A 25,848-nucleotide genomic window follows, 5' to 3' on the forward strand; every position below is an offset into this window, starting at 1 on the left:
TCAGAGAGGGTAAGAGCAGTAGATTGGCGTTCCCGCTGTCCAATCGGAGCGCGGCGCGGCGAGAGCGGAGGCGCTGTAAGATGGCGGCGGTGTGAGGTGAGCGCGGCCGCGCCCGGCGCCCCGCAGCCGCTCTCCTCCGGCGCGGGCCGGGGCCGCCGCCTCCTTGGTCAGCGCCAACCGCACCTTTCCCCGCTTTTCTCCTCCTCCAGGCCCCGCGGTGCCCGTCCGATGCCGCTCCGCGCTCTGCTGAGGGCCGCGGCCTCGCTGCGCGGCTGCGGTGCGTATCCCGCCTCGCCCCGCCGCTCCCGGGACCCCCTCCTCCACCCCGTTGACCCCCCCCTACCCCCGTTTCTCTGCTTTCTGCCCCGCAGCCGTGCCCGCGCCGCCGTGCCCACAGCGAGCCGCCGGGATGGCCACCCTGAACCAGATGCACCGGCAGGGCCGACCTAAACCTCCCCCCCCCAAGCTGGGGGCCACTTTCGGTCGCCCCCAAATCAAAGGGGTGGTGATTAAAAACCTCATCCGGAAACCCAAGAAACCCAACTCGGCCAACCGCAAGTGCGCGCGGGTGCGGCTGAGTAACGGCAAGGAGGTGGTGTGCTTCATCCCCGGGGAAGGCCACAACCTGCAGGAGCACCACGTCGTGCTGGTGCAGGGCGGCCGCACCCAGGACCTGCCCGGGGTGAAGCTCACCATCGTGCGCGGCAAATACGACTGCGCCCACATCCAGAAGAAGAAATGAGGCTGGGGGCGGGGGGGGGGAAGGGAGGGTCCTGTGCCTTCCCTGCGCCCATTAAAGGCTGTTGCTGTGCGGGACCTGCTGTGGAAGTGGTGTTGGTGGGTGGAGGGGGGCGCTGGGAGGGGGCCTGAGGGTGCTGGGAGGGGGTGTGGGGGGCCTGGGGGTGCTGGGAGGGGGCCTGAGGGCACTGGGAAGGGGCCTGAAGGGCATGGGGGTGCTGGGAGAGGGTCTGGAGGTGCTGGGAGGGGGCCTGGGGGTGCTGGGAAGGAGCCTGAAGGGGTCTGGGGGCACGGGGAGTGGGGCTGGAAGCACTTGAGGTGACCTGGGAACACTGGGAGGAGGCCTGAGGGGTCCTGGGGGGGCTCGGTGGTTCCTGGGGGGCCTGGGACAGGGTCTGAGGGGCCCTGGGGACGCTGGGATGGGGCCTGAGACGTCCTGGGGGCGCTGGGGGGCTCCTGGGGGCACTGGGATGGGGCCTGAAGGGTCCTGGGAGCGCTGGGTTGGGGGTCTGAGAGCTCCTGGGGGCGCCGGGACGGGGCCTGAGGGCCGGAAGCCGGGAGGGGGCGTGGCCAGAGCGCGACGGTGAGGGGGCGTGACCGGCCCCCGCCCCGCCCCTTCCGCCACGTGACGCCCGCCGGAGCCCGCGCCGGCGTCCAAGATGGCGGCGCCCAGGGCGCTGTCGGCGGCGGCGCGGCGGGCGGCGGCGGCGGCGCGGGGCTGGCGGGGCGCGGGGGGAGGGGGCGGGGCCGGGGCGGGGCGGAGCCGGCTATACGAGCACGCGCGGGAGGGGCTGAGCGCGCGGCCGCGGCTGGAGGTGGCGGCGCTGAGCGAGCGCGAGCTGGAGCGGCGGCGGGGCCCGCTGCGGGGGGGCGACCTGCGCGAGATCGTGAGCGGGGAGGGGCCTGCGGGGGGGCGGGGCCTCGGGGGCTACATGGCGGTGGGCGGGGCTTACGGGGAAGGGCGTGCGGGGAGGGGCCTCGGGCAATGGGCGGGGCCTGGGGGGTGTGGGCGGGGCCTGCATGGGAAGGGCGTGCAGGGAGGGGGTGTGGTCTCGGGGAATGGGCGGGGCCCGGCCCGGGGAGGAGCTAAATGGGGTGGGCGGGGCGGGACTTCAGGGAATGGGCGGGGCCTGGTGGCAGGTCTGGGGAGGGGCTACATGGGGTGGGCGGGGCCTATAGGGGAGGTGGGCGGGGCTACATGCTATGGGGGGGTCTGTATGGGGAGGCTGCAGGGGAGCAGCCTCGATGAGGGGGCGGGGCCTCTGGCAATGGGCGTGGCCAATCCAGTGTGGGCAGGATTGAGGGGCGGGACCCGCTGTGACCCCGCCCACTCCCCCCAGAAGCAGCTGGGGGCCCGGCTGGGGGAGGTGCGGGCCGGCATCGCCCGCCTGGAGGCCGAGAAGGAGCAGGTGGCCCGGGGCGTGCGGGCCCTGATGGTGAGACCCCCGCCCCCGGGACCCCCCCGCCCCCGGGACCCCCCCACCCCCCAGGACCCCCCGTCCCACCCGCTCTCCTCCCGCAGGCGGCGCACGACAAGCAGACGGCGGAGGCGGTAGGCACCCGCTGTGGGGTGGTGGGGGCTGTTTGGGTGGGGGTCTCTCTCCCCCCCGTGCCCCCCCAGACCCCCCACGTGTGCCCCCCCCCAGCTCCCCGCCTACGCGGCGCTGCGGGCGCGCGGGCGCCGGGTCCGGCTGGAGCTGCGGGCGCTGCTGGCCGAGGAGGCCGCCCTGGACGAGCGCTTCTACCTGAGGGCGCTGCAGCTGCCCAATCGCACCCACCCCGAGACGGTGAGTTTGGGGGGGGTGCCCTGTGTTCCCCCCCCGCCCCAAACCACCCCCCCGCGCCCCCAACGCCCCCCCCTCCTCTCCCCCCCCAGCCTGTCGGGGACGAGAGCCAGGCCCGCGTGCTGGAGGTGGTGGGAGAGAAGCCGGGTAGGCCGTGGCGGGGGGCGGGGGGCCCTGCGGTGATTTGGGGGGGGGCCTGGGGGGGGCTTGGAGGAGGAGGAGGAGGAAGGTTCCTCAAGGTGATGGGGGGGTTGTGGGGGGAGCAAGGAGGAGAGTGCCCTCGGGGGGCAGGGAGGGTTTGGGGTGAGGGAGAGGAGGGTGCCTCGGGTGAGGGAGAGGAGGGTCTCTGGGGTGAGGAAGGCTTGAGGGGGAGGAGGAGGGTCCCTGGGGTGAGGAAGGCCGTGGGGAGAAAGAGGAGGGTCCCTGGGGCGAGGAAGGCTTGAGGGGGAGGAGGAGGGTCCCTGGGGTGAGGAAGGCCGTGGGGAGGAAGAGGAGGGTCCCTGGGGCGAGGAAGGCTTTGGGGGTGAAGAGGAGGGTCCCTGGGGATGAGGAAGGCCGTGGGGAGGAAGAGGAGGGCGCGGGGGGTCGAGGAAGGCTCCCCCGCCACCCTCCCCTCCCCGCAGCCTTCGACTTCAAGCCGCGGGGCCACCTGGAGCTGGGGGAGGGGCTGGACATCATCCGCCAGCGGTGAGCGCCTGTGCGGGGGGACACGCGTGTGCGCCGTGCGACTGACACGCGTGTGCGCCGTGCGACTGACACACGTGTGCTGTGCGACTGCCACGCACGTGCGCCGTGCGACTGCCATGCGTGTGCCGTATGACTGCCAAGCGCGTGCGCCGTGCGACACACGTGTGCCCCGCCACTGACACGCGTGTGCCCCGCCATGCCGCAGGCGCCTGTCGCACGTCTCGGGCCACCGCTCCTACTACCTGTGCGGGGCCGGCGCGCTGCTGCAGCACGCGCTGGTGCGCTTCGCCCTGGCCAAGCTGCTGCCCAAGGTGCGTGGGGGGGGTTTTGGGGGGTCCCGGGGGGGGTTGGGGGGGGCCCCCGCGCCCCCGTTCACCCCCTTTTCCCCAGGGTTTCCTGCCCATGACGGTCCCGGACCTGCTGCGCGGCGCCGTCTTCGTGAGTGGTGCCCCCGTCCCGCGTCACCCCCCGCCCCCCCCCCCCGGTGCCCCCCGCCCCCTGACGCTGTGCCGCTCCCCACCCCCCCCAGGAGGGCTGCGGCATGCAGCCCCACGCCAGCCCCTCGCCCGTGTACACCATCGACCCCGCACGTTTCGAGGACCTGTGCCTGGCCGGCACCTCCGAGGTGGGCATCGCAGGTGAGCCAGCGCGGGGGACGACGACACGGGGGGACACACGTGGGACCCCTGCGTTTGGGGGGGGGTCCGGAAGCCCCTCCCCCACCACCCCCCCACCGCCCCCCGCTGCAGGGTACTTCATGGACCACGCCGTGCGGCTGGAGGACCTGCCCATCAGGTACAGGGGGGCCGTCCTGCCCCAGGAGCCCCCAAATCGGGGTCACACCCCCCCCAAGAGGAATTGGGGGGGGCTCCTCACGCCCCCGCCCCCCCTCCGCAGGGTCGTGTGCTCCAGCACCTGCTACCGCACCGAGACCGAGACGGGGCGGGAGCCCTGGGGGCTCTACCGCGTCCACCAGTTCACCAAGGTACTGGCAGAACTGGGCGTGGGAGGGGCGCCGGCAGGGGGGAGGCGGGGGGGCACACGCAGCCCCCCCACCCACCCCCGTCCTGCAGGTGGAGATGTTCGGGGTGACGGCGGCAGAGAGCGGGGCCGAGAGCGAAGCGCTGCTGGCCGAATTCCTGGCGCTGCAGAAGGAGATGTTCTCCGAGCTGGGCCTGCATTTTCGGTGAGCGCTGGGCGGCGAGGGGGGGGGACAGCCCCCCGTGGGCCCCCCCCGAACGCCACACGCCCCCCCCTCCTCGCCCCCCGCAGTGTCCTGGAGATGCCCACGGAGGAGCTGGGGCTCCCCGCCTACCGCAAATTCGACGTGGAAGCCTGGATGCCGGGCCGGGGCAAATTCGGGGAGGTGAGGGTAACGGGGGGGGGGGGGAGCGGGGGGGTGGCGAATCCGCGGGACACAATTTGGGGGTGGTCCCAAAAAGCCTGCAACCCCCCCTCCCAGATTTCCAGCGCCTCCAACTGCACCGACTACCAGAGCCGGCGCCTGAACATCATGTACAGCGACGCGACAGGGCGGCTGTGCCACGCGCACACGGTGGGTGCTGGGGGGGGCGACCCCCCCAAAAAAAAACCCGAGGGGGGGTCCCACAGCCCCCCGCTAACACCCCCCGCCCCCCACCCCCCCAGGTGAACGGCACTGCCTGCGCCGTCTCGCGGATGCTCATCGCGCTCCTGGAGTGCAACCAGCTGCCGGTGCGTGGGGAGGGGGCGGGGCGGGCACCCCCGGGGTGCTGGGGGGGGACGGAGGGAGTCTCACCCCGCCCTGCGCCCCCCCCCAGGATGGCAGCGTGCGCGTGCCCCCCGCCCTGCAGCCCCTGGTGGGGCGGGACCTGCTGGTGCGGCCCCCCGCCCCGCTGCTGCGCTACATCGGCCCCAACCAGCCCCGGGGGGGCCCGCGGGCGCCCTGAGCCCCCCTCCACTCCCCAAATCTGGGGGGGGCCCTGGGGGACTCCGCGAGGCGGGGCACGCACCTGGGGGGGGCCCCCGCGCCAAACAGGACGCAGAAGGAAGATGGATCTCGCTGGGGATGGGGACACGGGACGTGCACGGCCACGTGTGAACACGCGTGTCCCGCCCGTGTTAACGAGCCACTGCAATAAACGCCGTGGGCTGCGGGCACACGCGTGTTCCTCCGTGATTCTGCGCGCGTGTGTGCTCGCACACGCGCTGTCTGTGCTCATGCACATGCTCTCCGCACACTTGTATTTGGACACGTGTGCTCTGTACGTGTGTGTTTAGACACACGTGTGTTTGGACACGCGTGTTCTCCACACGTGCACTTCCACGTGTGTTCTTCACGCATGTGCGTTTGGACACGCACGGCAACGCACGTGAATTCCGTGTCCTTTTCCACATGCATGTGAAACCCCACAGCCGCGTTGCCGCAGCGCCCGGAAAAGAAACTGGGAGGCTGCTGGGAGCGGGGGAGGGGACACTGGGGAGGGTGGGGGAGGGGAGAAGAGGCGGCGGCAGCGGCTCGGGGCGGCGGGGGCCGCGCGGGGCCCGGCTCCACGTTTATTTTACAACAACCGGTAGAAATTCTCGGTGCTACCACGGGGGGGGGGGATGGGGGGGGGGCTCCCCCGCGGTGTTGGGACCCCCCCCCCGGATAAATAGCGGGGGGGGGGCACGGAGGGGTCCCGTCAGTCCACGCGGCGCCCGCTGTTGATGACGATGTCGTCGTATTCGTCCTGGGGGGGGGGAGCACGCAGTGCTCAGCGCCCCACGGCGCTGCCGGGACGGGGGTGAGGCCCCCCCTCCCCCAAGTTTCAGGGACCGAAGCCCCCCCCCCCGAATTTCGGGGAGGGAGAACGCGAGGGGGTGTCGGGGCGGGGGACACACACACGCGCGTGCTTACGTCAGTGTCGTCGCCCTCCCCCTCGTCGGAGCCGTCGTCGGAGTCGGAGGGGGCCTCGCGCGCCCCGAAGCGGCGCAGCAGGGGGGCAGGCGGGGTCCGGGCGGCGGCGGGCGCTGAACAGGGGGGTGTACCCCACGTACATGCGGGGGGAGGGGTCGGCGCCGGCGCGCAGCAGGCACTCGGCCACCTCGGGCTCTGCGCCTCCACGGCCAGGTGCAGGGGGCTGCGCCCGCAGCTGGGCTCCTGGCGGGAGGCACGGGGGGGGGGGTCAGGGATTGGGGGGGGTCGCAGAGCCCCCCCGCCCCGCGCGGCGCTCACCGCCTTGTTGAGGTCGGCGCCGGCGCTGAGCAGCAGCTGCACCATCTCCAGGTCTCTGCGCAGCACGGCCACGTGCAGGGGGGTGTAACCTGCCGGGGGGGCACGACACACGGGGGGGGGTCACAGCCCCGCGGCGGCACCCCCCTAGCCCCCCTCCCCCAGCCCTGTGCCGCAGCGCCGCCCCCAGCCCCACATCACAGCCCCCCCTGCCCCAGCCCCACACCGCAGCCCCCCCCAACCCACTCGCCGTAGCGCCCCCCCCCCAGCCCTGTGGCGCCGCAGCCCCCCCCCAGGCCCGTGCCTCAGCCCCCCACCCCCAGCTCCACACCACAGCCCCGTAGCGCCCCCCCAGCCCCGCGGCACAGTCCCGCCCCCCCCGGCAGCCCCAGCCCCGTGCCTCAGCCCCCCCACCCCAGCCCCACGGCGCAGCCCCCCCTCACCGTCGTAGTTGACGCTGTCGAGCTGTGCGCGCGCCGCCTCCCGGTCGCGGTGGGGGGGGGCCAGGAGGCGGGCGGGCGCAGTCGGCGCGCCCCTCCCGGCAGGCCAGGTGCAGCGGCGTGTGCCCCCCCCCTCTCCCGCACGCACAGCCCCGCGCCCGCCACCCGCAGCTTCCGCGCGAAGCCCGCCAGGCCAGGATGACGGCGATGTGCAGCGCCCGTCTGCAGGGGGGGGGGGAAACCCCTCAGCGCGGGGCGGGGGGGGACGCGGGAATTTGGGGGGCGCCCCCCCAAGCCCCCCCCGCCCCCCCGCGCACCTGCCCCAGGTCGTTCTGCAGGTCCAGGTAGGCGCTGCCGGCCGCGCGCTGCAGGATGGAGTCCAGGAACGGCTCGTGCTCGTGGATCACGGCCAAGTGCAGGGCGCTGCGGGGGGGGAGCGGCATTCCGGGGGGGTCCCGCCGCCCCCGGCCCCGCGGTGGGATGAGGGCGCGGCTGGGGGGGGCAGGGGGTGGCCCTCCCCGCAGCCGCGTTCGTGTGGGGATGGTTAAAAGGACATCGGGGGGGCCAAAAGGGGGGGTGAAGGGGACCAGGGAGGGGGGTCAAAAAGGACCCGGGGGGTGAGGGTAAAGGGGAGCGGGGGGTGGGGGGTCAAAAAAGAGCGGGGGGAGTCACAAAGGACCCCGGGGGGGGCGCGACAGGGACCCTGCGGGGGTCAAACGGGACCCGGGGGGGGGCGAAAGGAGACTGGGGGGAGGTCAAAAAGGAGCGGGGGGGGTCTCGGGAGACCCCGGGGGGGGGAGCTCGGGGCCCCCCCGGCGCCCCGCTCCCGGGACAGGGGGTCCCGCCCCCCCGCGCTCACGTGTCGCCGTCCTCGGTGACGAAGCCCAGGACGCGGCCGAGCCAGGCCGCGGGGTCCACGGCGGGAGCGGCCGCCGCCTCCTCCTCCTGCTGCTCCTCCCCGGGGGGCCCGGCGAGGCGGACGGCGCCTACGGCCGCCGTGACGGGGCCCAGCGCCGGGCCGGGCCGCTCGGGAGCGGGGCTGGCGGGGCCGGGGCTGGCGGGCAGCGGCCCCAGCTGCCCCTCGCCCAGCGAGCCCAGGCCGCTGTCGCACCACTCATCGCCTTCGGGCCGCTTCACCTCGCCGGGGAGCGCCGCCGCCTCCACCGCTTCCGCGGCCGCCATGCCGGGCCGGGGCCGCGATCAGGCCCGCGCCGCCATGGGGCCGCCGCCGCCGCCGTCCCGGGAAATCCCCGCCGGGCCCGGCGATGGCGGCCGCGCAGGGGCCTGCCGGGACCCGTAGTCTTCACACCACTTCCGGGCGCGCGGGGAACGCCGGGAACCGTGGCGCTTTCAGCCACTCAGCGCAGTCTGCGTGGCGCGATGTATGCCGGGAAGCGTGGCGCTCCCCGTCTGCATGGCGCGGTGCATGCCGGGAAGTGTGGCACTCTCCGCCAATCAGCGCAGTCTGTCTGCGCGGCGCGATGCATTTCGGGAAGCGTGGCGCTCTCCGTGTGCGTGGCGCGATGCATGCCGGGAAATGTGGCGCTCTCCGTCTGCGTGGCGCGGTGCATGCCGGGAGGTGTGGCCCGGGTGACGGCCGGCGCCCATGGCCGAGCCGGACGGTAACGGGGGGCGGCGGGGGCGACGAGGAGATTCCCCCCCACCCCGCGCTGCTCCCCCTGACCCGCACCCCCTTTGTCCCGCAGCTCCCGGTGCCCGCGGGGACGAAGCCGAACGGGACGCGGAGTCACCGGTGAGTGCCCGCTGCTGCGTGTCCCGCCCGCCGGTACCGGTACCGCTCCCGGTCCCGGTCCCGGCGCAGCCATCAGCGGCTGATCCCCCCACCTCCGCTCTCCCGCAGGACTCCGACACCGAGCCCGGCGCTTCGGGAGACTCTGAAAGTAGGTGGGGGGGTCGCGGCCCGGGATGGGGGCGTCCCGGCCCGGGGTGGGGGGGTCCGGTGCCGGTGCCGGTCCCGGGCCCGACCGTGCTCCTCCCGGTGCAGTGGAGCTGCTGCGGAGCCTCCTGTCCCGCACGTTGGGACTGGGAGGGGAAAAACCGGAGAAGGTGTTGGACGAGCTGAGCCTGGAGGGGGTCAGCCGGTTCCTGCGCAGCGAGAGATGTAGGGGGGGGGGACTGGGAGAGGGGCGGATTTGGGGGGTGGGGACCGGGAGGGGGGGGATTTGGGGGGTGGGGACCGGGAGGGGGGGGATTTGGCGGGGGCGGACCGGGAGAGGGGCGGATTTGGGGGGGAGGGAACCGGGAGGGGGGGGATTTGGGGGGGAGGGAACCGGGAGGGGGGGGATTTGGGGGGCGGAACGGGAGGGGGGCGGATTTGGGGGGGGGGGCGGATGTTGGGGTGGGTGACCGGGAGGGGGGCAGATGGGGGGGGGACGGGACAGGGAAGGGGGTGGATTTGGGGGGAACCGGGAGGGGGGCAGATTTGGGGCGCAGGGGAACGGGGGGGGCGGATTTGGGCAGTGGGGGGGGTTGGGGCATCCCCCTCAGCCCCCCTGTCTCCCTCCCCCCGCAGGTAAGAACGTCGTCTGCATGGTGGGCGCCGGGATCTCCACCTGTACGTGCGATTTGGGGGGGGGGCGGTGGCACCGGGAGGGGGGTGCGGGGGGGTCTGACGTGCCCCCCCCCGCAGCCGCCGGGATCCCCGATTTCCGCTCGCCCGGCACCGGGCTCTACGCCAACCTGCAGAGCTACGACCTGCCCTACCCGGAGGCCATCTTCGAGATCGGCTTCTTCAAGGTAGCGCCCCCCCCCCCGCACCCCCCTGGTTGCTTTTGGAGGGGGGGTCCCCGCTGCTCCCGGGGGGGCTCAGAGACCCCCCCCCCGTGCCCTGAGTGCCCCATTTCCCCCCGCAGCAGCATCCCGAGCCCTTCTTCGCGCTGGCCCGGGAGCTCTACCCGGGGCAGTTCAAGGTGAAACCCTCCCTGGTCTCAATCCCCCCCCCCGCCCAACCCCATCCCTGGGGGGTCCCCGCACTGTCCCTGGGGGGTCCCCGCGCCTCGCTGCCCCCCCAAACTGACCCCCGCCCCCCACAGCCCACGGTGTGTCACTACTTCATGCGGCTGCTGCAAGACAAGGGGCTGCTGCTGCGCTGCTACACCCAGGTAGGGCCCCCCCCCTCCTCCTCCTCCCGGGGAGGGGGGAGAGGGTCTGGGGGGAGAGGACACACGGATTTTGGGGCGCCCCTGACCACCCCCCCTCGCCCCCCCCCCGCAGAACATCGACACGCTGGAGCGCGTGGCGGGGCTGCGGCCCGAGCTGCTGGTGGAAGCTCACGGCACCTTCTTCACCTCGCGCTGCCTGCGCCCCTCCTGCCGCCAGCCCTACGGCCTGCACTGGATGAAGGGTACGGGGGGGGCGCGGGGGGCGTGGGGGCGTGGGACCCCCCCTCGGGGAGGCGGTGGGGGGGCCGCGGGGACGGCGCTGGGGTGAGTGCTAACGGCAGCCTCTTCTCCCCCAGCGCCCCCTCCAAATCTCCCCGTGCCCCCCCAAATCTCCCTGTGCCCCCCCAGCCCCCCCGCTGAGCTCTCTTCCCCCCCTTTTCTCTTCCAGAACGCATCTTCTCGTCCCTCGTCCCCAGGTGTGAGAAGTGCCAGAGTGTGGTGAAACCCGGTGAGTTTTGGGGAGGGTCCGGGGGGGGGGGCGAGGGGGCCCGGGACCCCCCCCACCACGTCCCGAGGGGGGCACGTGGGCCCCCCCCCAGCCCCTCCGCTCACCTCCCGCCCCCCCCCGTCCTGCCCCAGACATCGTTTTTTTTCGGGGAGAGCCTCCCCTCGCGCTTCTTCGCCCTGCTGCAGTCGGTGAGTGGGGTTTGGGGAGGGAGCGGGGGTCCTGCAGGGCGCCCCCACCCCCCCAGGATTTGGGGGAGGGGGGGTGTGGTGACCCCCCTCACCCCCTGCCCCCCTGCGCAGGATTTCCAGAAGGTCGATCTCCTCCTCATCATGGGCACCTCGCTGCAGGTCCAGCCGTTCGCCTCCCTCGTCAGCAGGTGGGGACCCCCCCCCTTCCCCGGGACGCCCCCCAGCTTCCCCCCAAGGCCCCCCCGTGACCCCCCTCCCTCCATCCCCCCCCCGCAGGGTCCCCGCCAGGCACCCCCCGGCTGCTCATCAACAAGGAGAAGACGGGGCAGGTGAGGGGCCGGGGGGCAGTGGGGGAGGGCTTGGGGGGGAGTGTGGGCGGGGTGGGGGGCACTGGGGGGGGGGGGGGGGGCAGTGCTGCCGCCCTCCCGCCACCGCCTCTGTGTGCCCCCCCCCAGAGCGACCCCCTGATGTCCTCATGGGTTTCGGCTGCGGCATGGACTTCGACTCCAGCAAGGCTTACAGGCAGGGGGGGGCGGGGGGGTTTGGGGGGGCTGCTGAGGGGTTTTGGGGTCTCCTGAGGGGGTCTGGGGGGCTGTGATGGGTTTAGGGGGTTCTCAGGGGGTTTGGGGGGGCTGTGAGGGCGTTGGGGGGTCCCAAGGGGGTTTGGGGGGGCTGTGAGGGGTTTGAGGGGTCCCCGGGGGGTTTGGAGGTCTCCTGAGGGGGTTTGGGGGGGGCTGTGAGAGGTTTGGGGGTCCCAGGGGGGGTTTGGGGGCTGTCCCGGGGGGCTGTGAGGGGTTTGGGGGTCCCAGGGGGGGTTTGGGGACACGGGGGGGGGGTGCGGGGGGTCAGGCCCCCCCCGAAGGTGTTTTTGGGGTCCCCAGGGACGTGGCCTGGCTGGGGGAGTGCGACGCCGGCTGCCTGGCACTGGCCGAGCTGCTGGGCTGGAAGGTGCGCCCCCCCCCCGCATCCCCCCATTGCAATTTGGGTGTGGGGGGGGGTCCCGGCCTCTGTGCCCCCTCCCCGCACCCCTCCCCCTGCTCACCAGTGCCCCCCCCCCCCGCAGAAAGAACTGGAGGAACTGGTGAGGAGGGAGCACGCAGCCATCGACGCCGAAGCTGCCCGGGGGGGCCAGGCCAAAAGCGGGGGGGGCGCCAGGGAGACCCCCAGGGGGGGTGCCGGGCACAAGGAGGGGGGGGGCAGCCGGGGCCCCGGGCCATAGCGCGGTGGGGGGGGGCGCACACGGGACATTAAACGGCGGTGGCAGCGTCAGCATCAGCTGGTCCCTGCAGGGGGGCTGGGGGGGCGGGTTTGGGGGTCCTGAGGTGGGGGGGGCAAAGGATTTGGGTGGGAGGGGGCGGTTTGGGGGTCCTGAGGTGGGGGGGGTGGGTTTGGGTGGGAGGGGGTGGTTTGGGGTCCTGGGGGCTGGGGGGGCGGGTTTGGGGGTCCTGAGGTGGGGGGGGCACAGGATTTGGGTGGGAGGGGGCGGTTTGGGGGTCCCGGGTGTGGGGGGGGCACAGGATTTGGGGGGGAGGGCGGTTTGGGGGTCCCGAGTGGGGGGGGCACAGGATCTGGGTGGGAGGGGGCGGCTTGGGGGTCCCGGGCGGGGGGGGTGGCACAGAATCTGGGTGGGAGGGGGCGGTTTGGGGGTCCCGGGTGTGTGTGGGGGGGTGGGTTTGGGGGTCCCGGGTGTGGAGGGGTGGGTTTGGGGGGGGGGGGGGGCAGCGCACAGCCCGGGGGGGCTCCCCCAGCCCCCCCCGTCGCCATGGAGACCGTGAACTCCATTTTCTTGCTTTTTCCGGTATTTGTCCAATAAAATCACTTTTTGTAACGTTTATTTAGAAAAACTTGTAAAATATTTGTATCACTGTCCCCCCCCCGCCCCCCCCCCCCTTTTAGGGTCTTTGGGGGGGTCCCTGCCCGGTTTGGGGCCCGAGGGGGGGGGCTCTGCCCTGGGGGGGGTCCCCACCTGAGGGGTCGCGCGGTGGGCAGGGCCGGCGCCAACAGGCGCGGGCCAATCCGAAGTGAAGGCTGAGGGAACCGGCCAATCAGAGCTCGGGGCGGCAGGCCGCTTGGGGGGTGATAGGCGGGAGGGTTAGCCAATGGGTGCGGGGCGGCGCTGGCGGGAGAGCTGAAGATGTTGCGGAGGGCATGAGAGAAGCCAATCAGAGCCCAGAGCGGTTGATTGGCGTTGCCGTTCACCAATAGGGCCGCTGTCGAAAGGCCCTCTGGGAGCATCCGGAGAGGCGGCAGACGAAGGCGGAGCCTGAGTGCAGGGCCATGAAGAAGGGCGGGGCGCCGTTCAGACAGGCAGCCACTCCAGCCAACCAGCTCGGTGGGCGGGCAGACAGACGCGGACCGGGACCAATGGAAGGCGCCGGCGCCTCCGACGGGCAGAAGCGCGGGCGAATGGGCGCGGGGGCTGTCGGGCCGGCGGGCCCAATCGCGGCGGAAGGGCGGGGCCGACGGCGGAGAGACAGCGCCACGACCCAATTGGCCGGCAGCCCCGCCTTGAGTGGCGGGGGGGGCGGGCCAATAGGGCGTGGCGGAGGCGGCGCGGCGGAGTGAGGCGCCATGTCGCGGCGGCGGTGGCGGGGCCCGCAGAGCGCGGAGGGCAGCGGCCGCGGGGGCGAGATGGGGAAGATGGCGGCGGGGGGCGGCGGCGGAGGTGGGGGGGGCGGCGGCGGCGGCGGTTCGGGCCGCTACTACGGCGAGGGCGGCCGAGCCCCCAAGCGCCAGAAGACGGAGAACGCCGAGCCGCCGCCGCACGGGCCTGGCGGGCCGGGGGGGGCTGGCGGTGGTCCCGGCGCTGCCGGAGCGGTGAGCGGGGTCGGGGGGAAGCGGCGGGGGGCGGGGGGGAGCATCATGGCGATGCCGCGGGCCGGAGGAGGAGCGAGAGGTGGCGGGGATGGGGGGGGGGGGGGGAACGACAGGGTGAGGCCTGAGGGAGCAAAGCGTCCGGTAAAGGCGATGGAAGCGGCGGGGGTCGAAGCGGGGCCGGGCCTGAGAGGGCTGGGGATGAGGGGCGGGGGGGCTCAGGGAGCGCCTGGAGGGGACGGGCGGGGGGGGGGGGCAGCCCAAAAGCTCGGGGGTGCTCGGGTCAGCGCTGCGGGGCGGGGGGGGGGACGGGACACGAGGTCGGGCCACGGGGCGCTCAGCACCGTCAGGGGAGGGGGAGGCAGGTTTTTGGAAGGGCAGGGCCGGGCCTCGAAGGCCTGCGGGGGCGTCCGGGAGCGGGTTCGGGCCCTGCCGGGGTCTTCGCCCACGTCCCGCCCCGGTCGAGTTCGACACCGCTCCCCTCTCTTAACCGGGACGGGCTGAGGCGGAGGCTCCTTGGGGGGAGGGGGGTTTCCCCGGTACTGCCCCCCGCGTGCTTAATTTGGGGGGGGGGGGGGGGGGGCGTAGAGGGGCCTGAGCAGGTCTGGGGGGGTGTGCTGTGCCGAGCCCGACGCCGTTCTGTCCCGCCAGGAGAACTACGACGACCCCCACAAGACGCCCGCCTCCCCCGTGGTGCATATCCGGGGGCTGATCGACGGCGTGGTGGAGGCCGATCTCGTGGAGGCCCTGCAGGAGTTTGGCCCCATCAGGTGAGGGGCGTCGCGAGGGCGCGGGGCGGGGGACGGACACGCGCACGCCATGGCGGCTCTGAGTGCGGCCTTCGCCGTCCCAGCTACGTGGTGGTGATGCCTAAGAAGAGGCAAGCCTTGGTGGAGTTTGAGGACATCCTCGGCGCCTGCAACGCTGTGAATTACGCGGCTGACAACCAGATTTACATCGCCGGCCACCCCGCCTTCGTCAACTACTCCACCAGCCAGAAAATCTCCCGCCCCGGCGATGCGGACGACTCCAGGGGCGTCAACAACGTCCTGCTCTTCACCATCCTCAACCCCATCTACTCCATCACCACGGTGCGCGGCGCGCAGGGGGAGCCCGGGCGCTTTGGGGAAGGCAGAGCCGGGGGCGTGGCTCTCTGCCCTGCTGTTTTGGGGCGGGGGTCTGGGAGGTTTTGGGGGGCTGCTGCTGCACCTCGGCCGGGTCCCTCACTGCTTTCTCGCCTCTGGTCTGCCGCAGGACGTGCTCTACACCATCTGCAACCCCTGCGGCCCCGTGCAGAGGATCGTCATCTTCAGGAAGAACGGCGTCCAGGCCATGGTGGAATATCCTTCCGCACGCTGAGAGCCGGGGCCTGCCTCTCGCGGGGTTTTATTTTTTTTATTTTATATTTTTTCTGCTGCGGGTCGGTGGGGATTTGCTGGCCGGCCGTGGGGAGGGCGCTGAGGGTTTCCCAACCGCCTGCCCGCTCAGGGAGCAACGCCTGACGCGCGGCGTGCTCAGCTCCCCACTGCTGGAAACGCGTCTCGGAAGCGCTTCAGTTTCGGTGCAACGTCCTTAACGCCGCCGACGTTTGACTCGGTGCAGAGCGCCCAGCGCGCCAAGGCGTCCCTCAACGGCGCCGACATTTACTCCGGCTGCTGCACGCTGAAGATCGAATACGCTAAGGTAAGCGTCCCCCGGCCGGCAGCGGCGCCCTTCCCGAAACGCTGCCGCTGATGCGGTCGCGCGCCGTCTCTTGCAGCCCACGCGCCTGAACGTTTTCAAGAACGACCAGGACACCTGGGACTACACCAACCCCAACCTGAGCGGACAAGGTAATAGCTGCGGCGAAGCGCTTCCTACCCGCGCGCGCGGTCAGGCGCGGCGCTGGCGTGCCGACCCGCGACGCCTGGCGCCGCTCGCCCGCCCCCACCTTCCGCCGGAGCCGGCGTGGGCTCGGTGGGGAGAGGGCCGGAGGGGGGGCGCGGGGGGCGAATCGGGTCGAAAAACCGAGCGGCCGCGGCCAGGGGTTTCTCTCGGCAGTTCCATTCCGCGCACCGTGTGTCGGGGAGCGCTGACGTCCGGCGCGTGAAAAGTGAGGCGGCGGCGGGAGGGGGCAGGCGGGGGGGGTCTCCGCGCCAGCGACGCGCGGCTGGTTTTGTTTTAATTGAGCGTCAAACGAGGGCGCGGCGGCGCGGGAGGGGGAAATGCCATTGCTCTCTCGCACCCACCCCCGCTGTCGACTCTCTGCGCGCCTTCCCTGCCGGACAATTTACCGAACGGGGGGGGGGGCTGCTCGCCCTCCCCCGCGGCCGAGTTCGGGAGCGCCCCTTGGGCCAGCGGGGGGGCACCCGGCCCCTCTGGAAACCCAGAGGGGAGACGCCGGCTCCCTTGAGAGTGGGGAGGGGCTGGAGGGGGGCCGGGGGGGGAAGGACCATCCCCAAAACCCCGCGCTGGTGGGAGGGGCGTCTCCCGCTGCTCCGCGTTGGGCCGCGCGGCTCGGCACCGCTGCTTCGGGGTTTTCTTCTTGTTTTCCTTTTTTCTCGTTCACGTTTCAAAGCTGGGGTGTCGGCACCAGGTGGCCTCGGCCCGCTCGAAGCGGGGCAGGGGGGGTTGGGGGGGGGATCGGGGGGCGGTGATGGGTGCCGGGGTTTTGCTGGGGTGGGGGTTGGGGGGGAAGCGGGATCCGAGCCGCCGTCTGCCGGACACCCCCGCTTTCGGGAGGCGTGGAGGCGAGCAATGGCATGGCGGGAGTTAGCGTGGGGGGCGCCGAGGAGGGGGCTCGCCGGGGGAAGCGGGGGGCTGGGGGAGCGGCGGGGGGGCGGCCGGGGGGGCGGGTAACGTGGCCTTTCCCAGCTCCGAGCAGCCCAATTTGCACATAACCCCGGGGACCGTACTACAGCGGACGTCCCGAACGGGCCGCGAACCTGCCTGCGCACATGTCCTCACACCACACAGTGTAGGAAAAACAAAAAAAAACCAAACAAAAAAACAAAGCTTTACTGGAGAAAACACGCAGCATCCAGAAAAATCCAAGCAGCAGCTTGAGCTCACTACATCAAGGACACAGCGCCGTGGCCCGAGGACTATCTGCAGCGCAGAGAGAGAAAGAGGCGCGGCATGCCACCTCAGACACTTCACCTCTTACTCACCAACACCCAAGCGAGCGACACGAACGTACACAGAGACTAGGAAAAAACACAGCCCCGAGGCTCCTCGGAGCACGCCCGGCAGCGCTCTTACCGGAAACCGGAGCAGGTCTGAGGCCCTCCGACACCTTAGGACGGCTCTCGGCGCGGTTTGGTTTGGGAGGGCAGTTCCTTTGGCTGTTTTCTCCTGCGCTCCTCAGCTGCCACCATATCGGCGCCAAGCAGAGAAAAAAAAAAAGCCAAAAAAAAAACACCAAACAAATAAAAAAAAAAAAAACCAAAACCAAACCAAACAAAAACCCCAAACAAAACAGCAACACCACCACCAAAGGAACACAACCCGCAGGGCACACGGGGCCCCCGGGAGGGCCGCGGGCGCGCGTGCCGAGCGCCGCACGGCCAGGAGCGTCACACAAAATGGCGGCAGGCGCCACGCGGCCGAGCCCGCGCTCGCCCCGGTGCGTCCTCTCCCTCTCGGTACCTCCTGAGGACAGAACAGCTGTGAGACCTTTTTTTTTTTCCTTAAAAAACAACCCCAAGATTTTGCTTTTTTTTTAATTTTTTTTTTTTTTTTAAAAAAAGCGAGAAATTGTGGCGGTTTGTGGCTTTGACCTGTGTTTGTGACTCTGAAACCATGTGATGCAGGGTCGCAGTGTATGTTTGGTGGGACGCCATCTTTCAGAACTGTGCTAACTCGCTCTTGAAGCGTCCAATGGTAAGAGAAATACCGCGTTTTTGTACGGCCCTGGACACTGTACTTTGTACCCCCGCTGTAAGTAGCCCCTTTTCCGTCTTTGTAACCCCCCCTCCTTACCCCCTGCGCCCCCCTGCCCCCCCCGCCCTCCCCCCCCTCTTTCGGAATAAACCTGTAGCGCAGTGGGGGCGCGCGGAGGGAAGAGGCGAGCGGCGGCGGCGGCGGGCGGCACGCCGCCCTGGACATGACGGCTCGTTGACCTGTACGGCTCTCGCTTCGCTGCCTCGCCCCCTCTCCCGTTGCGGCGGGGCGGGGCGGCGCCTCGCCACTTTTTTTAATCGTTATTTAATTTGGTATTTTTGTTCATTTGTTTATTTTTTTTTTCGCTTTCTGTACGTTAATTTTTAGCATTCTCATCCAGTTTTTAACAGCTGTGTAGAAGCTAGCAGCATCCCGGAGGCCGGGGGGCGTGGAGTGGGGCGCTCCCCTCACCGCACCCCCCCCAGTCAGCTTTGGGGGGGCCGGGGCTGGTCCCGGGGGGGTGGGGGGGGTTGGGATCCGGGCATCGGCCCCTCGCTCCGGCCAGGACTCTCCGTCCCTGCTGGGAGGAGACCCGGGTGGGGGGGGGGTCCTGGTTGGGAGCGGGTGCGGGGTTTTGGAGCCGGCCGCCCCGCTGGGGGGGGGATCCCCAAAGCCTCTCCCGTGGGGCTGGGCTCGGGTGTGGGGGACCGGAGGGACCCCCGGCGCCCTGGGGGAGCAGTTCCAACCCCCCCCCCCCCCCCCCGCCGAGACCACCCTAACCTCTCCTTCTGCCCGCAGGAGACCCTGGCGGCAACCCCAACAAGCGCCAGCGGCAGCCCCCACTGCTGGGAGACCACCCGGCGGAGTACGGTACGGTGCGGGGGGGGGCCGGGGGGCTGGGCGACGCCGGGGCCGGGGGTCTCCAACCCTGTCCCTGCGCAGGAGGACCCCACGGCGGCTACCACGGGCACTACCACGACGAGGGTTACGGCCCGCCGCCGCCCCACTACGAAGGGAGACGGATGGGCCCTCCGGTGGGGGGGCACCGGCGGGGACCTGGCCGCTACGGCCCCCAGTACGGGCACCCGCCGCCCCCCCCGCCGCCGCCGGAGTACGGGCCCCCACGCCGACAGTCCCGTGCTCATGGTCTACGGCTTGGATCAGTCCAAGATGAACTGCGACCGCGTCTTCAACATCTTTTGCCTCTACGGAAACGTGGAGAAGGTACACGCGGCGGGGGGGGGACACACACACGGACGGGATTTTGGGGCGCGGCGGTGGGGGGGGGGTCTCCGAGGGGCCTGCCTCCCGCCGCCTCCCCCTTGCAGGTGAAATTCATGAAGAGCAAGCCGGGGGCGGCCATGGTGGAGATGGCGGACGGCTACGCCGTGGACCGGGCCATCACCCACCTCAACAACAACTTCATGTTCGGGCAGAAGCTCAACGTCTGGTGGGTGCCGGGGGTGGGGGGGTCGGGCGGGGCGGGGGTGGGGAGGGCCGCCGCAGCCCGCTGACCCCCGCCCTCGCCCCCCGGCAGCGTCTCCAAGCAGCAGGCCATCATGCCCGGGCAGTCGTACGGGCTGGAAGACGGCTCGTGCAGCTACAAGGATTTCAGCGGCTCACGCAACAACCGCTTCTCCACGCCCGAGCAGGCGGCCAAGAACCGCATCCAGCACCCCAGCAACGTGCTGCACTTCTTCAACGCGCCGCTGGAGGTGACCGAGGACAACTTCTACGAGGTGCTGGCCCACTCTTCCTCCTCCTCCTGCTCCTGCTCTGCTCTTCCTCTTCCTACACTTCCCGTCTTCCTTTCTCCTCCTCCTCCACTTCCCTTCTTCCTTTTTCTTCCTCCTCCTCCTCTCTTCCTTTTTGTTCTCCTCCCTTTTTCCTTCCTTTCTATTTCCTTTTCCTTCCCCCTTTTTCTTGTTTTTCTTCTTCTCCACTTCTCTTCGCTCTCCTCGCTCTCCTCCCTTTTCCTTCTCTTCTTTTTCCTTCTTGCTTTCCTCTTTGCTTCCTTTTCCTTCTTCTCCTCGCTGCTTTCCCACCCCATCTCTTCTTTTTCCTTCTCCTCCTTTCTTTCTGCTTCTCACTTTTTCCTTTTCTTACTCCTCTTTTCCTTCCCTGCTCTATTTCCTCCCCCCCCGCTTGCGTTTTCTTCCCCCCCCCCCCCCCCCCCCCCCCCGCTTGCGTTTTCTTCCTCCTCCCCCCCCCCGCTTGCGTTTTCCTCCTCCCCTTCTCCTCTGTCCGCCGCCGACCTGTCTCTGTCCCCCCCAGATCTGCGACGAGCTGGGCGTTAAGCGACCCTCCTCCGTCAAAGTCTTCTCCGGGAAGAGTAAGTGCGGGGCGGCAGGGAGCGGCCGCCCGGGGCGGGGATGGGGATTGGGGGGGGGCCGCTCCGGGGGCGCTCCCTGCCCGGTGGGGGGGCCGGGCTGGGGGAACGGGGGGGGGCACGTGGCGGCCGCAGCCTCCGGGCTGAGGAAGGGCCGCCCCTCCGCAGGCGAGCGCAGCTCCTCGGGGCTGCTGGAGTGGGACTCCAAGAGCGATGCGCTGGAGACCCTCGGCTTCCTCAACCACTACCAGATGAAAAACCCCAGTAAGCGGCGCCGCGGTGGGGGTGGGGGGGGGGGGGTCCCGAACCCCGCACCCCGTTCCGGACCCCGCCGACGCCCCCCTTTCTCTTTCTCCCGCAGACGGGCCGTACCCCTACACGCTGAAGCTCTGCTTCTCCACCGCCCAGCACGCCTCCTAACACGGACCCCTGCCGCCGCAGCGTGCCCCCCCCTCCCCCCAAACTCGTGGTTTTTTGTTTGTTTTTTTTTTTTTCCCCCCAAAAAACCCCGTTTTTTTTTTAAAAGCTGACATTCGGTAGTGACTGCCCCATGCCCTTTCGCCCCTCCTCCCCATTTTTAAGGAGAACGATTGTCCACGTGCTGGCCCCCCCCCCGCCTTGCGCCTTTCAATAAACTCCTTTGGAAAACACTCCCGGCGTTTGGGGTGATTTGGGGCGTTATTGGGCAAGGGCGGGGTGGGGGGAGGGCGGGGGGGCGGGGCTTAAACCGCCCCCCAGGACCAGCGTCTTCCTCGGTGGGGCGGAGGCAAGGGGTCACTTCCGCCTCGGTAGGGAGCAGCCACTGGCGTCTCTCTGCGTCCGTAGGGCGGAGGCAAGGGGGTCACGTCCGCCTCGGTGGGGCGGAGCCGAGGGCGTTACTTCCGCCTCGGTAGGGAAGCGGCCAATGGGTCGCTTCCGCCTCGGTAGGGCGGTGGACCGGAGGCCGCCGCGTCACGTGGCGGGAAGGGGCGGCGCCCTGGCCGCCGCTCTCGCTGGCCCCCCCCCCCGCCCTTGGAGGACCCGATGGCGGGGGTGGCTGCGGGGCTGCGGGGGCTGCTGGCGAGACGTGAGTGCGGGGGGGGGGCTCAACCTCACCCCCCTGTGCCCCCCCCAGCCGAACCTCGCCCCCCCGCTGGCCTCCCGAACCCCCCCAGGCCCCTTTTCTGGGCTCCCTGCCCTGACCCCTGGGGTCCCTCCCGCCTGCCAGGAACCCCCGCGCCCCCCCCCACCCCCACATGGCCCCGGGACCCCTCCAAACCCTTCTGTGACCCCCCTCAAACCACCCGGACCCCCCCAAACTCTCCTGTACCCCCCCCACCCCTACATGGCCCCGGGACCCCCCCAAACCCTTCTGTGACCCCCCCACTCTCGTATGGCCCCGGGACCCCCCCAAACCCTCCTGTGCTCCCCCCGGAGCCCCCTATGTTGGCCCAGAGCCCCCCCGACCCCCCCATTGCCCCCCCCAACACCCCCGGGCCCCTCCCCGCCCCTGACCGTCCCCGCCCGGCGCCAAGGAGTCACCAGCCCCGGGAGGCCCCGGCCGGGGGTCCGTCCCAGTGTGTCCCAGCGCGTCCCAGTGCACCCAACTCTTCTGTAATGGGTCCCAGTCCCTCCCCAGTGAGTCCCAGTGTCCCCAACCTTACTGTAATGGGACCCAGTCCCAGCCCAGTGGGTCCCAGTCCCTTCCCAGTGAGTCCCAGTGCCCCCAGCCCTTCTGTAACATCTCCCAGTCCCTCCCCGGCGGGTCCCAGTCCCTCCCCAGTGCCTCCCAGTCCCTCCCAGCGGGTCCCAGTCCCTCCCGGCGGGTCCCAGTCCTTCCCCAGTGTGTCCCAGTGCCTCCCAGTCCCTCCCCAGTGTGTCCCAGTGCCCCCAACCCTTACTGTAATGGGTCCCAGTCCCTTCCCAGTGGCTCCCAATCCCTCCCAGTGGGTCCCAGTCCCTCCCCGGCGGGTGCCAGCGCCCCGGTGACGGGCCGCGTGCCGCAGCGTGGCAGTTGCCGGCCCGGGCGATGTCGGCGGAGGCGGCGGAGCGCCCTTGGCCCGGCCGCGCCTTCGAGACGCTGCGGGTGACGGCGCCGCGCGCCCACGTCCTGCACGTGCAGCTGCACCGCCCCGACAAGAGGAACGCCATGAACGCCGCCTTTTGGAGGTAACGGGGCGGGGTGGGGGGGCGCAGGGACCCCCCCCGGACCCCCGCCCCGCCCTCCCGGTCCTCCCAGTCGCCCCCCGTCCCGCAGGGAGATGGTGGAGTGCTTCCGGGAGATCGGCCAGGACCCCGACTGCCGCGCCGTCATCGTCTCGGGCGCCGGGAAGGTCTTCACGGCGGGTGCGCGTCGCCCTCCCCGGGACCCCTGCTGGGTTTGGGGGGGGCTGCGGGGGGATCGCGGGCTCATTTTAGGAGAGCTGGGAGGTGCCTGTGCCCCAACTGGGAGGGATTTGGGGTGCATTTACCCCAACTGGGGGGGATTTGGGGTGCGTTTACCCAACTGGGAGGGATTTGGGGTGCCCATACCCCAGCTGGGGGGATTTGGGGTGCGTTTCCCCCAACTGGGAGGGATTTGGGGTGCCTGTGCCCCAGCCAGGGGGGTTTGGGGTGCATTTATCCAACTGGGGGGGATTTGGGGTGCTTGTACCCCAACTGCGAGGGGTTTGGGGTGCGTTTCTCTCAGCCGGGGGGGTTGGGGGTGCGTTTCCCCCAACTGGTGGGATTTGGGGTGTGTTTCCACCAACTGGGAGGGATTTGCGGTGCGTTTACCCAACTGGGAGGGATTTGGGGTGTGTTTCCCCCAGCCGGGGGGGTTTGGGGTGCCTTTGCCCCAACTGGGAGGGATTTGGGGTGCGTTTACCCCAGCCGGGGGGGTTTGGGGTGCCTGTGCCCCCGCAGGGATTGACCTGGCGGAGATGGGCGGTGAGTTCCTGGCGACGGCAGGCGAGGACGCGGCGCGGCGGGCGTGGAACCTGCGGCGCAAGATCCGTGCCTACCAGGAGAGCTTCTCGGCGCTGGAGCAGGTGGGACGGCCCCGCAGGACGGGATGGGGGGGGCGCCGCGCGCCCCCCCCCCCCACACCCCACCCCGCGCCCCCTCACGCCCCTCTCTCCCGCAGTGCCCCAAGCCGGTGATCGCGGCGGTGCACGGCGCCTGCGTCGGCGCGGGTGAGCCGGCACCACGGCCCCGAGGGGGTGGGAGACGAGCGGGGGTCCCGCCCCTCCACCCGCTCAGGGGGCTTCTCCCCGCAGGCGTGGATCTCGTCGCGGCGTGCGACATTCGTTACTGCTCACAGGACGCATGGTTCCAGGTGAAGGTAGGTGAGCGGGCGCCCGCGGCGTCCCCCGCACCCCCCGGACGTCCCGCTGGCTCCTCAGGTGTCCCCAAAACCCCTCAGGTGTCCCCAAGACCCCTCAGGCGTGCTGGTGGCTCCTTGGATGTCCCCAAGACCCCTCAGATGTCCCCAAGACCCCTCAGACGTCCCGGTGGCTCCTTGGGTGTTCCCAAGACCCCTCAGATGTCCCTGAGGAGCCCCAGATGTCCCCAAGACCCCCCAGATGTCCTGCTGGCTCCTCAGGTGTCCCCAAGACCCCTCAGGTGTCCCCAAGACCCCTCAGATGTCTCTGAGGAGCCCCAGATGTCCCCAAGACCCCTCAGACGTCCCGGTGGCTCCTTGGATGTCCCAAAGACCCCTCAGGTGTCCCAGTGGCTCCTCAGGTGTCCCCAAGACCCCTCAGATGTCCCTGAGGAACCCCAGGTGTCCCCAAGACCCCTCAGATGTCCCCGAGAAGCCCCAGATGTCCCTGAGGAACCCCAGATGTCCCTGAGAAGCCCCAGATGTCCCCAAGACCCCTCAGACGTCCCGGTGGCTCCTCGGGTGTCCCCAAGACCCCTCAGATACCCCGCTGGGACCTTGGGTGTCCCCGTGGCTCCTCCTGTGACCTTTTGGGCGTCCCCGGGACCCCTCGGACGTCCCCGGGGCCCCTTGGCCACCCCCGCGTCCCCTCACCCGTCCCCGTGCCCGCAGGAGGTGGACATCGGGCTGGCGGCCGACGTGGGCACCCTGCAGCGCCTCCCGAAGATCGTGGGCAGCCAGAGGTGGGTGGTGGGGGGGGACACCGGGGGTGCTGCTGGCAGGGGAGGGGACCCCGCCTCACCCCCCCCCCCCCCCAAAAACAGCCTGGTCAACGAGCTGGCCTTCACCGCACGCAAGATGATGGCCCCCGAGGCACAGAGCTGCGGCTTGGTGAGGTACGGCGCGCCCCCTCCCCTCCCCGCGCGGGACCCCTGCTCGTGGCGGCGTCCCCGTCCCCCCCCCGTCACCATGGGGGAGGCGTGTCCCCCCCCACCCCCTCTCGCCCCCGCAGCCGCGTCTTCCCCAACACGGAGTCGCTGCTGCGCGGCGCGCGGGATGTGGCTGGCGCCATCGCGGCCCGAAGCCCCGTGGCCGTGCAGGGCACCAAGGTGAACCTGCTCTACGCGCGGGACCACCCCGTCCCCGACGGCCTGTGCTACGTGGTGAGACCCCCGCCCTGAAACGCCGTGATCCCAGCCCCAAAACACCGTGTCCCCCGGCCCCAAAAGGCCCTGGCCCCGAAACGCCTCTGGCCCCAAAACGCCTCTGGCCCCAAAACGCCCCCTCCCCAAAACACTGTGTCCCCTGGCCCCAAAATGCCCCTGGCCCCAAAACGCCCCAGCCCCGAAACGCCGCGTCCCCCAGCCCCGAAATGCCCGGGCCCCAAAATGCCCTGGCCCCGAAACACCATGTCCCCTGGCCCCAAAATGCCCCAGCCCCGAAACGCCGCGTCTTCCGGCCCCGAAACGCCCCGGCCCCAAAACGCCATGTCCTCCAGCCCCGAAACGCCCCAGCCCCAAAACTTCCCCACCCCAAAACAACGTGTCCCCCGGCCCCAAAACGCCCTGGCCCCAAAATGCCCCGGCCCCAAGACGCCGTGCCCCTGTCCCCAAAACACCGTGTCCCAGCCCCAAAATGCCCCGTCCTCAAAATGCCCCATCCCCGGCCCCGAAACACCGTGCCCCTGTCCCCGAAACGCCGTGCCCCCCATCCCCAAAACGCTGTGCCCCCTGTCCCAAAATGCCGTGCCCCCGTCCCAAAATGCCGTGCCTGCTCCCCGACGTCCCCGTCTCTGTGCCGTTGCTGTGCTTGTGCCCGTCCCTGTCCCCAAGGGTGTCCCATCCCTGTCCCAGACCCTGAGGACGTCCCATCCCAAACCCCGAGTGTGTCCCATCCCTGTCCCCATCCCTGGGGGTGTCCCATCCCTGTCCCAAACCCCGAGTGTGTCCCATCCCTGTCCCCATCCCTGGGGGTGTCCCGTCCCTGTCCCAAACCCCGAGGGTGTCCCGTCCCTGTCCCCATCCCTGGGGGCATCCCGTTCCAAACCCTGAGGGTGTCCTGTCCCCAAGGGTGTCCCATCCCTGTCCCCAAGGGTGTCCCATCCTTGTTCCAGACCCCGGGGGTGTCCCGTCCCCAACTCCAAGGGCGTCCCATCCCCAACCCTGAGGTTTTCGTGTCCCCAAGGGTGTCCCGTCCCTGTCCCCATCCCCGGGGGCGTCCCGTCCCCAACCCTGATGGTTCCGTGTCCCCAAGGGTGTCCCATCTCTGTCCCTGGGGGCATCCCATCCCTGTCCCCGTCCCCGTTTCTGCGGGCATCCTCTCCCTGCCCCTGCCCCCGAGGGCATCCCGTCCCCGTTCCCCTCCCCAAAAGCGCCCTGTCCCGGTCCCCGTGCCGCCCGCAGGCCACCTGGAACATGAGCATGCTGCAGACCGAGGACATCCTCAAGTCGGTGCAGGCGGCCGCGGAGAAGAAGGGGCCCGAGGACATCCCCTTCTCCAAGCTGTAGGGCCACCGCGCCCCCCCCGAAATAAACCCGCCCGTCCCTGCGTCCCCTGTCCCGCCTCGTCCCTGCCCTGCGTCTGGGGGGCTGCTGTGGTGGGGACGGAGGGGACCCCGTGTCCCCGGGGCTCGGCAGCGGGGACCCCGAGGTGCCCCGGGGCTGAAATTGGGACCGAGGCCCGCGTGCCCCCCTCCCCATCCGGGCCCCGTCCGGCAGCGGGACGCCTGGCCCCCCCCGGGCCCCGGGGCAGAGTCCGGGGCGTTGCCACCCCGGGCGGGTCCCCGTCCCCCACCCCGCATCCGGAGGGGGTTCAAAGTCCGGACCCCGCCCTGGGCAGCGACCC

The 25,848-nt window shown here is 71.0% G+C and overlaps 6 protein-coding genes across 8 annotated transcripts; 5 read left to right on the forward strand and 1 right to left on the reverse strand.

The window, feature by feature from the left end:
- The first annotated feature begins 77 nt into the window (after positions 1-77).
- Positions 78-816, forward strand: MRPS12 (mitochondrial ribosomal protein S12). Of its 2 annotated transcripts, XM_086771588.1 has the most exons (3): positions 78-96; positions 210-277; positions 372-816. In XM_086771588.1, exons 2-3 carry the CDS (start codon positions 229-231, stop codon positions 740-742), a joined length of 420 nt encoding a protein of 139 aa, XP_086627714.1. In that variant the 5' UTR covers positions 78-96; positions 210-228; the 3' UTR covers positions 743-816. The 2 variants fall into 2 exon arrangements, with proteins under 2 accessions (XP_086627714.1, XP_086627713.1); XM_086771587.1 differs by lacking the exon at positions 78-96 and having other exon boundaries at positions 107-277.
- Positions 817-1,397: 581 nt separating this feature from the next.
- Positions 1,398-5,162, forward strand: SARS2 (seryl-tRNA synthetase 2, mitochondrial). The gene is made up of 16 exons (XM_086771581.1): positions 1,398-1,625; positions 2,079-2,174; positions 2,261-2,290; positions 2,385-2,525; positions 2,615-2,669; positions 3,146-3,209; positions 3,415-3,520; positions 3,600-3,647; positions 3,739-3,847; positions 3,959-4,004; positions 4,107-4,194; positions 4,283-4,395; positions 4,482-4,575; positions 4,672-4,764; positions 4,857-4,922; positions 5,009-5,162. The coding sequence occupies exons 1-16, from the start codon at positions 1,398-1,400 to the stop codon at positions 5,135-5,137; spliced, it is 1,506 nt and encodes a 501-aa protein (XP_086627707.1). The 3' UTR covers positions 5,138-5,162.
- A 641-nt stretch (positions 5,163-5,803) lies between these two features.
- On the reverse strand, positions 5,804-8,155 carry NFKBIB (NFKB inhibitor beta). Its single transcript, XM_086771582.1, is given in 10 exon segments — positions 5,804-5,920; positions 6,088-6,166; positions 6,168-6,282; positions 6,285-6,330; positions 6,406-6,494; positions 6,846-6,915; positions 6,917-6,973; positions 6,975-7,064; positions 7,160-7,265; positions 7,702-8,155. Coding segments are annotated over 10 exon segments (1,023 nt in total). The 5' UTR covers positions 8,025-8,155; the 3' UTR covers positions 5,804-5,872.
- A 247-nt stretch (positions 8,156-8,402) lies between these two features.
- On the forward strand, positions 8,403-11,879 carry SIRT2 (sirtuin 2). Its single transcript, XM_086771575.1, is given in 18 exon segments — positions 8,403-8,464; positions 8,549-8,595; positions 8,704-8,743; positions 8,848-8,964; positions 9,376-9,417; positions 9,493-9,599; positions 9,716-9,772; positions 9,896-9,964; positions 10,077-10,206; positions 10,413-10,472; positions 10,604-10,611; positions 10,613-10,660; positions 10,772-10,851; positions 10,941-10,989; positions 11,116-11,128; positions 11,131-11,182; positions 11,542-11,608; positions 11,724-11,879. Coding segments are annotated over 18 exon segments (1,158 nt in total). The 5' UTR covers positions 8,403-8,448.
- Positions 11,880-13,231: 1,352 nt separating this feature from the next.
- HNRNPL (heterogeneous nuclear ribonucleoprotein L) lies at positions 13,232-20,155 on the forward strand. Its single transcript, XM_086771589.1, is given in 14 exon segments — positions 13,232-13,477; positions 14,126-14,244; positions 14,328-14,565; positions 14,729-14,814; positions 15,061-15,157; positions 15,234-15,306; positions 18,134-18,205; positions 18,278-18,450; positions 18,452-18,559; positions 18,664-18,785; positions 18,873-19,074; positions 19,610-19,667; positions 19,833-19,928; positions 20,026-20,155. Coding segments are annotated over 14 exon segments (1,749 nt in total). The 3' UTR covers positions 20,085-20,155.
- Positions 20,156-20,595: 440 nt separating this feature from the next.
- ECH1 (enoyl-CoA hydratase 1) lies at positions 20,596-25,553 on the forward strand. Of its 2 annotated transcripts, none has more exons than XM_086771578.1 (10): positions 20,596-20,730; positions 21,650-21,812; positions 21,901-21,989; positions 22,548-22,672; positions 22,768-22,816; positions 22,901-22,965; positions 23,677-23,747; positions 23,829-23,900; positions 24,017-24,167; positions 25,407-25,553. In XM_086771578.1, exons 1-10 carry the CDS (start codon positions 20,688-20,690, stop codon positions 25,509-25,511), a joined length of 933 nt encoding a protein of 310 aa, XP_086627704.1. In that variant the 5' UTR covers positions 20,596-20,687; the 3' UTR covers positions 25,512-25,553. The 2 variants fall into 2 exon arrangements, with proteins under 2 accessions (XP_086627704.1, XP_086627705.1); XM_086771579.1 differs by having other exon boundaries at positions 20,662-20,730; positions 21,622-21,812.
- The last annotated feature ends 295 nt before the right edge of the window (positions 25,554-25,848 follow it).

This window comes from Chlamydotis macqueenii, unplaced genomic scaffold, assembly GCF_036417535.1.
Source record: "Chlamydotis macqueenii isolate bChlMac1 unplaced genomic scaffold, bChlMac1.mat HAP1_SCAFFOLD_10, whole genome shotgun sequence".
Lineage (NCBI taxonomy): Eukaryota > Metazoa > Chordata > Aves > Otidiformes > Otididae > Chlamydotis > Chlamydotis macqueenii.

Coding starts and splice junctions, on each gene's coding strand:
- SARS2 (XM_086771581.1), top strand. CDS start 1,398: ATGGCGGCGCCCAGGGCGCTGTCGGCGGCGGCGCGGCGGGCGGCGGCG. Junction 3,521..3,599: donor TGGCCAAGCTGCTGCCCAAG/GTGCGTGGGGGG, acceptor CCTTTTCCCCAG/GGTTTCCTGCCCATGACGGT. Junction 3,648..3,738: donor TGCTGCGCGGCGCCGTCTTC/GTGAGTGGTGCC, acceptor CACCCCCCCCAG/GAGGGCTGCGGCATGCAGCC.
- ECH1 (XM_086771578.1), top strand. CDS start 20,688: ATGGCGGGGGTGGCTGCGGGGCTGCGGGGGCTGCTGGCGAGAC. Junction 23,901..24,016: donor CAGAGCTGCGGCTTGGTGAG/GTACGGCGCGCC, acceptor TCGCCCCCGCAG/CCGCGTCTTCCCCAACACGG. Junction 24,168..25,406: donor CCGACGGCCTGTGCTACGTG/GTGAGACCCCCG, acceptor TGCCGCCCGCAG/GCCACCTGGAACATGAGCAT.
- MRPS12 (XM_086771588.1), top strand. CDS start 229: ATGCCGCTCCGCGCTCTGCTGAGGGCCGCGGCCTCGCTGCGCGGCTGC. Junction 278..371: donor GGCCTCGCTGCGCGGCTGCG/GTGCGTATCCCG, acceptor TCTGCCCCGCAG/CCGTGCCCGCGCCGCCGTGC.